Consider the following 12,913-nt stretch of genomic DNA (forward strand, 5'->3'; position numbering starts at 1 on the left):
ACAAATTAAAAAGAAGTGGGGACAAAGACGAACCCTGTGGCACACCGCAGGTGAGTTTCATCCTGTCAGCCGAAAAATGGGAGAGTCGGACAGATTGGTGGCGGTTCGTCAGGAATGAGCGGACCCAATCAAGGGCCGTCCCTCCGATACCAGCCTCTTTGACACGGTCAACCAAGATGGTGTGGTCGACCGTGTCAAAGGCCGCTGACAGGTCCAGAAGAATCAAGGCTTGGTGGGTGTTAGAATCGGCGCCTCTGCGGAGTTCCTCCATTACAGAGAGAATGACCGCCTCTGTCGAATGGGCGGGTCTGAACCCGGCCTGCTGGGGGTCCAAGAAGTTGGAGTCCTCAATAAAAGAGCTGAGGATACTAGTAACATACGTCTTGAGTACCTTGCTTAGGTAGGGAAGAAGGGAGATGGGGCGGAAGTTGCCCATAACCGTAGGGTCGGCAGTGGGTTTCTTTAGAATGGGAACTACCTCTGCGTTCTTAAATTGGCTGGGGACCTCTCCGAGCAGAAGAGAACTGTTCAGGAGGGCCAGAGGAGAAGTGGGGCAGGCTGAGAAAGCCTCTGTGCATGAAGAAATCTACATTCGGAGATCCCTTTGAATTTAAAAGCCCCCCACGACTGGCTTTTAGAGAGAAACTGCAAATTGGGATTTCTTTAAACTGGAGCTATTAAAGTCCATGCCAGTGAAACTGTTTAAGTGCATCACTTTGTTTAAAATGAGCAGTCTTCGCAGCTGTTCTTAAAAGTAGCACAATGCCGTCGGATGTTGTGAGGAGTCTTCTAGACAGTGCTGCTAGCTGCTTCTCTGGACCCAGTGGTAATTCCTCTTCTAAGTCCTCTAGTCAGTGCTGCAGCTGCTTTTCTGGACCCAGTGGTAATTCCTCATTTTAAATCCTCTAGACAGTGCTGCAGCTGCATCTTTGCTCATCCATCCACTACACTCCACACCAAAGCTCATAGGTAAAAACATTGCCATTTACAATGCCAACATCTCTAACTTAAAAAAAATGCGAGACCTATTGCATTGGAAATGCTTGTCTATATTGTTAGTTTGTGTGTGTGCTGTTCGGGATGTTGTGCACATTGCTGCATTGTTTATTGTGTGTGGGGTGTTGTAACTTGTGTTGGGTTTTTTCTCTATGTTGGGTAACAAAACATTTGCTGAATCAAATTACTTATGTCATGGAGTGTGTTATTTATGTTCTACTGTGGGTCAGTTGAGGGACTGGACTTTGAGCTGTGCTGTTTTGACCAATGTCAGCTGACCCGCCCTCCCGGCTCCCTTCTTATGTCGCCCCCTCAGCGACCGCGCAGCGGACGCGCGCAGCGGGAGCACCGACTGAGCGCCGAAGGTGCGCCAAAGGTAAGCCCGTCTGCGCCCGTCCGCGCCTGGACTGCGCCCAGTGCCAGGACCCCTGGCCCCCGCAGACCCCAGCCCACCCGCCGGACCTACGACGCCACCGAACTCTACGCACTCAACGCCGGAAGAATCCCGGGGTGCTACCGAGCCACCCCGAGACGCACCCACGGACCCTTCTGCTGCAACGCCTGCATGTTCACCTGCATCTGGACCTGCGCCACTCCAGCAGTGCTCAAGACCTCGACGAGCAACAGCAGCAGCCACCTAAAGTGCATCCTGCTCAACACCCGCTCCGTCCACAGACACGCCGTCGAGCTCTGGAACCTGCTCTACACTACTTCACCAGACGTCGCCTTCCTCACGGAAACCTGGATGAACGCCTCTTCAGTGCCCGACATCGCCATCGCCATCCCAGACGGCTACAAGATCATCTGAAAGGACCGCATCAACCACACCGGAGGAGGCATCGCCATCGTCCACAGGAACACCATCCGCATCACGACCAACACCGACGTCACCCTCGCAACAGCCGAGCACCTGCACTTTCAGGTCCACATCAACCCCAAGACCACCCTCAGAGGCACCCTCATCTACAGACCCCCGGGAAAACGCACACAATTCAGCGAAGACATCGCCGACTTCATCAGCCCGCACGCCCTCTGCTCCGCTGACTACATCCTCCTAGGGGACCTCAACTTCCACCTGGAGAACAACAACGACCGCAACACCACCACCCTGCTGGACAACCTCGCCAACCTGGGACTCAAGCAGCTGGTGACCACCCCCACCCACTACGCCGAACACACACTCGACCCCGTCTTCTCATCCAGCAAGGACATCGCCTTCAGCCACGCCACCGGACTCCACTGGACGGACCACAGCTGCGTCCACTTCAGCTTCGGAAGGACCACGATCCACCACCACCAGCAACAGGTTGCACGCAGGAGCTGGAACAAGATCACCGCCGACCAGCTCGCGACCTACCTGAACATGAACCCTCCCACCAGCACAACGAACCCTAGCCAGGCGGCCACCAACCTCACGAAGTGGATCAGCGACTGCGCAGACGCGCTCGCCCCCCTGAGGACCCCGCCCAGCAGACCCGGTAGCAAGAAAGCCCCATGGTTCACCGACGAACTCAAGAGCTCCAAGAAGAACTGCCAAGCCCTCGAGAGAACCTGGCGCAGAGACCCAACACCGGACAACATGACTGCCCTCAAGCTCGCCACCCGTAAACACCACCAATTCATCCACGCCACCAAGAAAACTGCATTCAAGGAACGACTGGACAACAACTCACACAACAGCAAGGAACTCTTCAACATCGTTAAAGAGCTCTCCAACCCCAACGCCGGAAACAACGACATCACACCTTCGCAAGACCTCTGCAACTCCCTCGCCTCCTACTTCCACAACAAGATCGCGGACATACACAACAGTTTCAGCACTCAACCGACGAACGCCACAACCGAACCACTGCCCCCCACCACCACCCTCCGCGTCTGGACTCCGATCAGCACCAAAGACACCGTCCGCACGATGAACTCCATCCACTCCGGATCTCCAACCGACCCCTGCCCTTACCACGTCTTCAACAAGGCCGACGCTGTCATCGCACCCCACCTGCGGGACATCATCAACACCTCCTTCGACACCGCTACCTTCCCGGAGAGCTGGAAGCACGCCAAACTCAGCACCCTACTCAAGAAGCCATCTGCCGACCCCACCGACCTCAAGAACTACCGCCCCATCTCGCTGCTCCCGTTTCCTGCAAAAGTCATCGAGAAGACCGTCAACAAGCAGCTGGCCGCCTTCCTCGAGACGAACGGATCCCTCGACCCCTCGCAGTCTGACTTCCGGGCCAACCACAGCACCGAGACCGCCCTGATCGCAGCCACCGATGACATCCGAGCGCTGCTCGACAACGGAGAAACAGCGGCCCTCATCCTCCTCGACCTCTCCGCGGCCTTCGACACTGTCTGCCACCGTACCCTAGTACAACGCCTCAGCAACGTCGGAGTCCAGGAGAAGGCACTGGAGTGGATCATCTCCTTCCTCGCCGGAAGGACACAAAGAGTCCGTCTCCCTCCGTTCAGATCCGAAGCCTCTGAAGTCATCTGCGGCGTCCCTCAAGGCTCCTCGCTCAGTCCAACCCTCTTCAACGTCTACATGAGCCCCCTCGCAGACATCGCACGCCAGCACAACCTCAACATCATCTCCTACGCCGACGACACCCAGCTGATTCTCTCCCTTACCAACGACTCCGCCACCGCCAGAGCCAACCTTCACGAAGGGATGAAAGAGGTAGCCGAATGGATGTAGAACAGCCGCCTGAAACTGAACTCAGACAAGACGGAAGTCCTCATCCAGGGATCCTCACCCGCCGCTTGGGACGACTCCTGGTGGCCCCCCGCCCTAGGCAGTGCACCCAAACCAACAGACCACGCACGCAACCTGGGCTTCATCCTGGACTCCTCCCTCTCCTTGACCAGACAAGTCAATGCCGTCTCCTCGTCGTGCTTCAACATCCTGCGCATGCTACGTAAGATCTTTCGGTGGATCCCCACCGAGACCAGGAAGACGGTCACCCAGGCCCTCTTCACCAGCCGTCTGGACTACGGCAACTCCCTCTACGCCGGAACCACCGCCAAACTCCAGAAGAGACTCCAGCGGATCCAGAACGCCTCAGCACGACTCATCCTGGACATCCCCCGTCGCAGCCACATCTCCGGACACCTGAGAGACCTGCACTGGCTCCCGGTCAACAAGAGAATCACCTTCCGTCTCCTCACCCACGCACACAAAGCCCTACACAACCAAGGCCCAGGATACCTCAACAGCCGCCTCAACTTCTACGCTCCCAAACGCCAGCTTCGATCGACCAGCCACGCCCTCGCCACCGTCCCCCGCATCCGAAGAGCCACCACAGGGGGAGGGTCCTCCTCCTACCTCGCCGCCAAGACATGGAACTCCCTCCCCACCCACCTCCGCCTGACCCAGGACCCCCTCGCCTTCAGGAAGCAACTCAAGACCTGGCTGTTCGAGCAGTAGCGGACCCCCCTCCCCCAGCGCCTTGAGACCCTCTGGATGAGTAGCGCGCTATATAAATGCGATGATTGATTGATTGATTGAATGTCTTAGGTGTGTATTAAAATGTCTTTCCAGCAACATTGACTGCATTCTTCTTCCATAGACTCCTATGTTGAGATTTCAAATCAAGCACACAATTCACACTTCTGTGCTCTACTATACTTATTGTGTGGAGGGGATAGGGAACAGTTGTATGATGCCGTAAAAGGGAAATACTCTGCTTTGTATTTACCACGAATTTTCTACCCCACATTTTTTTAGATCACATATGCTTTTACAACGTATGCCTTTACCACACATTGGTTATATATAACTTTATATATAAACAATGTATTTGTAGGCGGTAACCTCTCACACCCTGAACTTACTTTAAATGTGTGGTAAAGGGATATGCATATGCGTTCTAAAACATGCGTGGTAAAGGTACAATAGGTAAAAAACTTGTTGTAAAGGCTGTTTCCCATAGGGAACCATATATCTGGTAGACAAATGTTCAAGGCCCCATTTCGGATTGGATTTTGGCTCCCTCGTCCATTTACTACAAAATCCAAGGGTTTCCTGCCCACAAGAAAGGCAAGGACAGCCTCAGCTCCAAATTCATTCGCTACTCATATCTTTTTAGGTGCTGACTTGAGACCTGATGACTGGAGAGGCTTAATATATCACTTCCTGACAACATCCTATTCTTAGTAGCTTGTTTCCAGAAACTTTGAGTAAAGCTGAGACCAACAGAGAAGTTACACAAAGGTTACTCCCATTCAGTACCACCATACATTAGTCTATAAGCTTCCTCCGTTCTTGCACTCACACTCCATTCAACCCAACTCAGCTACAGTCACAGGAAGAACCTACAGCTGACTTTTCAGTTTTGAAACTTGATGAAGGCACAAAAGGGCCCTTATACGGAAGCAGGATGGGGGGGGGGGGAGTGGGGGTGCATGATGTGTGCCCCATTGCCCACTCCCTACTTTTGCTACTGCTGATTTGCGGGGATGTACAAGGTCTGCTCTAGTTGCATTGTGTAAATGGCATTTATGGTACACCCTTCTTATAATACAACGGAGTATCCCAGTATATTTACCTGAAAGTACTGAAGGTCTTAGACAACTCTTCGTTCCATGCTTCATCATTCCATATCTGAAGACAGAGAAGGGTGTACATGTTAACATGCAGTCTCATGAGTACACAGTTATCATCAATGGTCTGACAGCCTTCTTAGAGAGAATGGGAAGGAACAATAGTGTTACCAAGCAGCCGTTCCTCATCAGCACCATCCTGCTTTGAACAGATGCTCCCTCGAAGAAGCCCCTTTACCCAAAAACTGCAGCCGCATTCTTCTTCTTTTCTAGGCCTATGACTTACCATAGGCTGTGCACTTACGTCCATGTCTACATGCAGTCACAGGCCCCTTAACCATCCTTTCACAAACTCCTGGCTCTCTTCTTCAGTCCTTGAAGCGAATCCTGGGCCATACCCATGAGGACATCAATTCAACCAACACTGAGTGAAGTACCCACAGCTGGACCAGGAGGAACCACTGTAAGAATGCTGAGGCCTATTTATTTTAAATAATAATAATAATAATATGAAGGTTTGTAAAGTGTCTGGTTACACTAGGCTAGTGTGTCCCCGCGCTACAGTATCGTCCACCTAGAAGCAGGCTGCCAACGCCCTCCCCCCACCATTCAGACCCTGCCACCCAAAGCTATTCAGTGTAGCATGGGGAGGATTTTATCTGGGGAAAAGAAAGGTTTTCAATTTCTTGCAGAAGACTGTCTCCGAAACCTCCAGCCGAAGGTGCACTGGGAGTTTGTTCCACTGTTGAGCTGCCAGGAAGCAGAAGGAGCGGCCGCCCATTCTAGCCCTCCTGATAGCGGGAATTTTGACCTGCCCCATTCCGCCTCTCAGTTGGCGTGAAGGGGTATATGCGGTCAGAAGGTTATGTAGATAAGTGGGCCCCTTCCTGTGTAGAATCCTATGTTATGTTATGTTATGTTATATGCTGTTTTATAGCGCGCTCAACTACTACCGGAGTATCCTGGCACGGAGTGACCAAAAAGGGAAACAGAAGAGGAAAGCAGGACAGTAGAAGGGACCTAAAAAGCCATTTTAAACAGGTGAGTTTTCCGAGCTTTTTTGAATGAGCCGAAGTTCGGGTCAGACCGAAGAACCAGAGGAAGATCATTCCAGGCAACCTCCGCTCTGACTGCAATTGACTGCCCACCCAGCCGGGAACGCCGGAATCGTGGGACCTGCAGCAAAAGTTGAGTAGCAGAGTGCAATGGCCTGTTAGGAGAATAACGGCTAAACCGTTTCCTCAAGTAAACGGGGCCATGGCCATTAATGGCCTTATGGGCCAGAGTGAGTATTTTAAAAAGGATCCTTTGTGGCACTGGCAACCAGTGTAAGCTCTGCAGATAGGGCAAGACAGTCATGCGGCTGGAGATGTTGCCTAAAAGTCTGGCAGTGGCATTCTGAATTATCTGAAGGCGCCCCACCAGATAAGCAGGAGAGCCACCCAGCAGAGCATTAGCGTAATCGAGACGCAAGAGGATCTGTGCTCTCGCAACCGCCTCTCTCGCTGTAGACGGAAGATAAGGAAAAAACTTCTGCATCGCTTTGAGGGTGCCGAAGCACCCCCGTCAGTTTATTGATATATGTCTCAAATGAGAGATCTTCCCGAACCAGACTCCCAAGTTCTTAGCCGGGATATCCGCCGAGCAAGGAAATGGGAAGCCAAAGTGATTCTCTGAAACTAGCCAGAAACTGACCATACAATAGGATTTCCGTTTTGTCCTCATTGCACTTCAGCTGGGCGGCCACTAACCAGTTGAAAACCGAGGACAAACAGGATTGAATCACACCTGTGTCCAGGTCAGCGCCACGCCATGTAAACAGCAATTGCGTCTCATCGGCGTAGGCTATAATTTTGGCCCCCAGTTGTTCTGCCATCTCAATCAGGGGTGTCAAATACACATTGAATAGCAGCGGGCTCAACGTTGAACCTTGAGGGACCCCCGTCAAGAGTGGCTTAACTGTTGATGAAAACGGGGGAAGCCAGACCTGCTGGGACCTAGCTGAAAGAAAGGAACCCAGCCAATCCAAGGCCAAGCCCGTGACGCCAATGTCAGCAAGACGGGAGAGTAGGCGTTGATGGGGCACCGTATCAAACGCGGCAGAGAGGTCCAATAAAATTAGAGCCACTCTACCACCGTTGTCCAAACAGTCCCTTATGGCTTTGGAAACTTCAACTAACGCGGATTCCGTGCTATACGCAGCACGGAAACCAGATTGGGCAGGGTGTAAAGCCCCAGATGCTTCTACGAAAGCATTCAAATGCCGTAAAGCCATTTGTTTGCCAATTTTAGCCATAGCAGGGAGTAGTGAAATCGGCCTATAGCTAGCGGGTTGTGATGGATCAGAGCCGGCCTTTTTAAGTAGAGGCAGGAGCTTAGCCTGCTTCCACTCAGCTGGCACCATCGCTGACCCAAACGAAAGACTGACGATCTGCAAGATCTCATGGCCCACCACTTCAGCAACTCCCGCAAGCACCCGTGCAGGGCAAGGGTCCGTAGGGGATCCTGACCTCAAGGATTTCACCACCGCTAAAGTATCCTCAATCGAGGGTGGTGCGAACTCCTTGAACTCAGGGAAGACGGACCCTAGTGCTGGAGAGGTGTTAGAGATGGAACTATTAGAACTGATGGAACGAAGACTAGCCTGAATCCCCGCTATTTTCTGCTCAAAAAACGAGGAAAGGTTCTCACACCAGGCAGCTGAAGGGGGCACTGATAGTTGCTCAGCACAGGGGGAGAGGAAGCTGTTAACAATAGAACAAATTTCCTGACTGTTATTGTTGGCCTTATTAATCTTATCAGCAAAATACTCACATTTTGCTGATTTAATACAGGCATAATAGTTCCTCTGTGCTTCGTGAAAGGCCACCTTGGCCGTAGGGCAATATGCACGGCGCCATGTCCTTTCCAACTTTTTGCAAATAAGTTTAAGATCGCGCAGGGCAGGAGAGAACCAGGGTTTAGACGGGGTTACATGGGATCTGTGACTGTTGTTACCCTTAGAAGAAGAGGCCACCCCTGCTGAAACCCACGAGTTAAAGATCTGCACTGCATTGGCCAACTCGTTCCCCAGCACGGGCCAATTGTCCCTCAGGAAGGCAGACAGAGTGTGCACATTAATCTTCTGAGTGCAACAAAGCTTTAAAGCCATGGAAATAGTTCTATCGGCAGACCATGCAATTCTGATCAGCCGATGATCAGACCACGTGAGGTGTTGAGGTAATTCAACTCCGAGAGGGAAGTTAGAACAGATCACGTCTAATGTATGGCCCCCAGAGTGCATAGGCAAAATAACCCATTGTATAAGATGGGCCAAACTTAAGGACTCCAACAATAATTTACAATCGGGGAGCTCGGCTGCTTCAGCGTGAATATTAAAATCACCCAAGAGGAGAAATTTCGGAAACCTCAGAGCACGAGGCACCATAACCTCCGATAGGGCCTTAAGAAAAGGACCGGGGGCCCCGGCGGCCGCTAAATTAATGTGCCACCTAAAGTATAGTGGGGTGAAAGAACAAGGGAAAAAATCAAAACCTCCCCGTCTCCTATCTCGTCAGGGGAATCTACATGAAGAACCCAAGATTCCTTCAGAACAATTGCCAATCCCCCCTTCTTCCCTGTGCTCGATCTTTCCTGCAGATCTTAAAACCTCTAGGGATAGCCAGTTCAACATCCGGCGCTCTGGCGCCATTAAGCCATGTTTCCGTCACAAACAGAATGTCCAACGAGCTATCGGACAATAATTCAAAAATATCGGCAGCATGCTTGCTCATAGATCGAGCATTGACAAGAGCCGCCGAGACGGAATGCAACATACTCGAGTAGCAAAATGGGGCTGTCAGTGTTGAAACATAACTAAAACCGCACAGAGAGCAAGGGCTGAATAAATCAAAAGACCCACATCGCCGAGCAGGACCCAAACAGCTCAGAGAGTTAAGGGATAGCAGCTGTTCCCGTGTGTAAGAAATCACTGCAGTGGCCGGGACATGAGGTACTCGGTCAGCAAGGTCTGCGCCCAGCGCGCCCGAGGCACGATGGGCGCAGACGAGCTGACCTTTGGCTTACCTTTGGCGTGCCTGAGGCGCCCCCGCCACGCGGGACCGCTGCACGTTTAAAAGGGCATGTTAAATTTATACAAGGACCTCCCTCCCCCAGCTAGACCGCTGCCACAGGTTCAGCCGGGGTCCGGGACAAGCAGTAAGATGGCCGCCCGCCCTCCACTCAAACGGTACACCAGCCGCGGTGGAACAGGACAGGGAAGGCTCACCTCACCCTCAGAAGGTGACCAGGAAGGTCAAGCAGCCCCCCAAATATGTTTAAAAGTTTTTAAAATGTCAGACAGAGAAAATACACATGCTCGAGAGCGCGAGCCTCCAAGTGTGCAAAAGAATTAAAAATGATTATTTTATTTAAAACAATTAGCACAACAGTTCGAAATCAATTTTGAAATTATGGCCACATTGCGAAGCGGGTCTGTATGGGAGCTGCCACCAACCCACACTAGCCGCAAAAGCCTCTGCCGACAGCTGAATTTATACAAGGACCTCCCTCCCCCAGTAAGATCGCTGCCACAGGTTCAGCCGGGGTCCGGGACTAGCAGTAATATGGCCGCCAGCTCTTCCACTCAAACAGCACAACAGCCGCGGTGGAACAGGGCAGGGAAGGCTCACCTTACCCTCAGAAGGTGACCAGGTAGGTCGAGCAGCCCCCCAAATATGTTTAAAAGTTTTTAAAATGTCAGACAGAGAAAATACACATGCTCGAGAGCACGAGCCTCCAAGTGTGCAAAAGAATTAAAAACTATATTTTTTTAAAACAATTAGCACAGCAGTTCGAAATCAATCATGAAATTATGACCACAAAGCGAAGCAGGTTTGTATGGGAGCAGGTACCAACCCACACTAGCCGCAAAAGCCTCAGCCGACAGCTGAATTTATACAAGGACCTCCCTCCCCCAGCTAGACTGCTGCCACAGGTTCAGCCAGGGTACGGGACTAGCAGTAAGATGGCCACCTGCCCTCCACTCAAACGGCACACCAGCCGCGGTGGAACAGGGCAGGGAAGGCTCACCTCACCCTCAGAAGATGACCAGGTAGGTCGAGCAGCCCCCCAAATATGTTTAAAAGTTTTTAAACTGTCAGACAGAGAAAATACACATGCTCGAGAGCGCGAGCCTCCAAGTGTGCAAAAGAATTAAAAACAATTTTTTTTTTAAACAATTAGCACAACAGTTTGAAATCAATTATGAAATTATGGCCACAAAGCGAAGCGGGTCTGTATGGGAGCTGCCTCCAACCCACCCTAGCCGCAAAAGCCTCTGCCGACAGCTGAATTTATACAAGGACCTCCCTCCCCCAGCTAGACCGCTGCAACAGGTTCAGCCGGGGTCCGGGACTAGCAGTAAGATGGCCGCCCGCCCTCCACTCAAACGGCACACCAGCCGCGGTGGAACAGGGCAGGCAAGGCTCACCTCACCCTCGGAAGGTGACCAGGTAGGTCGAGCAGCCCCCCAAATATGTTTGAAAGTTTTTAAAATGTCAGACAGGGAAAATGCACATGCTCGGGAGCGCGAGCCTCCAAGTGTGCAAAAGAATTAAAAACGATTCTTTTTTTAAAAACAATTAGCACAACAGTTCGAAATCAATTATGAAATTATGGCCACAAAGCGAAGCGGGTCTGTATGGGAGCTGCCTCCAACCCACACTAGCCGCAAAAGCCTCTGCCGACAGCCGAATTTATACAAGGACCTCCCTCCCCCAGCTAGAACGCTGCCACAGGTTAGGCCGCGGTCTGGGACTAGCAGTAAAATGGCCGCCCGCCCTCCACTCAAACGGCACACCAGCCGCTGTGGAACAGGGCAGGGAAGGCTCACCTCACCCTCAGAAGATGACCAGGTAGGTCGAGCAGCCCCCCAAATATGTTTGAAAGTTTTTAAAATGTCAGACAGAGAAAATACACAGGCTCGAGAGCGCAAGCCTCCAAGTGTGCAAAAGAATAAAAAACGATAATTTTTTTTAAAACAATTAGCAGAACAGTTCAAAATCAATTATGAAATTATGGCCACAAAGCGAAGCGGGTCTGTATGGGAGCTGCCTCCAACCCACACTAGCCGCAAAAGCCTCTGCCGACAGCTGAATTTATACAAGGACCTCCCTCCCCCAGCTAGACCGCTGCAACAGGTTCAGCCGGGGTCCGGGACTAGCAGTAAGATGGCCGCCCGCCCTCCCCTCAAACGGCACACCAGCCGCGATGGAACAGGGCAGGCAAGGCTCGCCTCACTCTCAGAAGGTGACCAGGTAGGTCGAGCAGCCCCCCAAATATATTTAAAAGTTTTTAAAATGTCAGACAGAGAAAATACACATGCTCAGGAGTGCGAGCCTCCAAGTGTGCAAAAGAATTAAAAACGATTATTTTTTTTAAAACAATTAGCACAACAGTTCGAAATCAATTATGAAATTATGGCCACAAAGCGAAGCGGGTCTGTATGGGAGCTGCCTCCAACCCACACTAGCCGCAAAAGCCTCTGCCGACAGCCGAATTTATACAAGGACCTCCCTCCCCCAGCTAGAACGCTGCCACAGGTGCAGCCGGGGTCTGGGACTAGCAGTAAGATGGCCGCCCGCCCTCCACTCAAACGGCACACCAGCCGCGGTGGAACAGGGCAGGCAAGGCTCACCTCACCCTCAGAAGGTGACCAGGTAGGTCGAGCAGCCCCCCAAATATGTTTAAAAGTTTTTAAAATGTCAGACAGAGAAAATACACATGCTCGAGAGAGCGAGACTCCAAGTGTGCAAAAGAATTAAAAACAATCATTTTTTTAAAACAATTAGCACAGCAGTTCGAAATCAATTATGAAATTATGGCCACAAAGCGAAGCAGGTCTGTATGGGAGCTGCCACCAACCCACACTAGCCGCAAAAGCCTCTGCCGACAGCTGAATTTATACAAGGACCTCCCTCCCCCAGCTAGACCGCTGCCACAGGTTCAGCCGGGGTCCGGGACTAGCAGTAAGATGGCCGCCCGCCCTCCACTCAAACGGCACACCAGCCACGGTGGAACAGGGCAGGCAAGGCTCACCTCACCCTCAGAAGGTGACCAGGTAGGTCGAGCAGCCCCCCAAATATGTTTAAAAGTTTTTAAAATGTCAGACAGAGAAAATACACATGCTCGAGAGCGCGAGCCTCCAAGTGTGCAAAAGAATTAAAAACAATTATTTTTTTTAAACTATTAGCACAGCAGTTCGAAATCAATTATGAAATTATGGCCACAAAGCGAAGCAGGTCTGTATGGGAGCTGCGACCAACCCACACTAGCCGCAAAAGCCTCTGCCGACAGCGGAATTTATACAAGGACCTCCCTCCCCCAGCTAGACCGCTGC

The 12,913-nt window shown here is 51.7% G+C and overlaps 1 protein-coding gene across 1 annotated transcript in view; it reads right to left on the bottom strand.

The window, feature by feature from the left end:
- LOC147716744 (dehydrogenase/reductase SDR family member 4-like) overlaps positions 1–12,913 on the bottom strand; it is a 146,641-nt gene that overhangs the window by 55,836 nt on the left and 77,892 nt on the right. Inside the window, exon 8 of the mRNA XM_086923686.1 lies at positions 5,541–5,596. Coding sequence (XP_086779812.1) covers positions 5,541–5,596 — 56 coding nt within the window. The remainder of the gene's footprint in view (positions 1–5,540; positions 5,597–12,913) is intronic.

This window comes from Lissotriton vulgaris, chromosome 5 (genome assembly GCF_964263255.1).
Source record: "Lissotriton vulgaris chromosome 5, aLisVul1.2, whole genome shotgun sequence".
NCBI lineage: Eukaryota > Metazoa > Chordata > Amphibia > Caudata > Salamandridae > Lissotriton > Lissotriton vulgaris.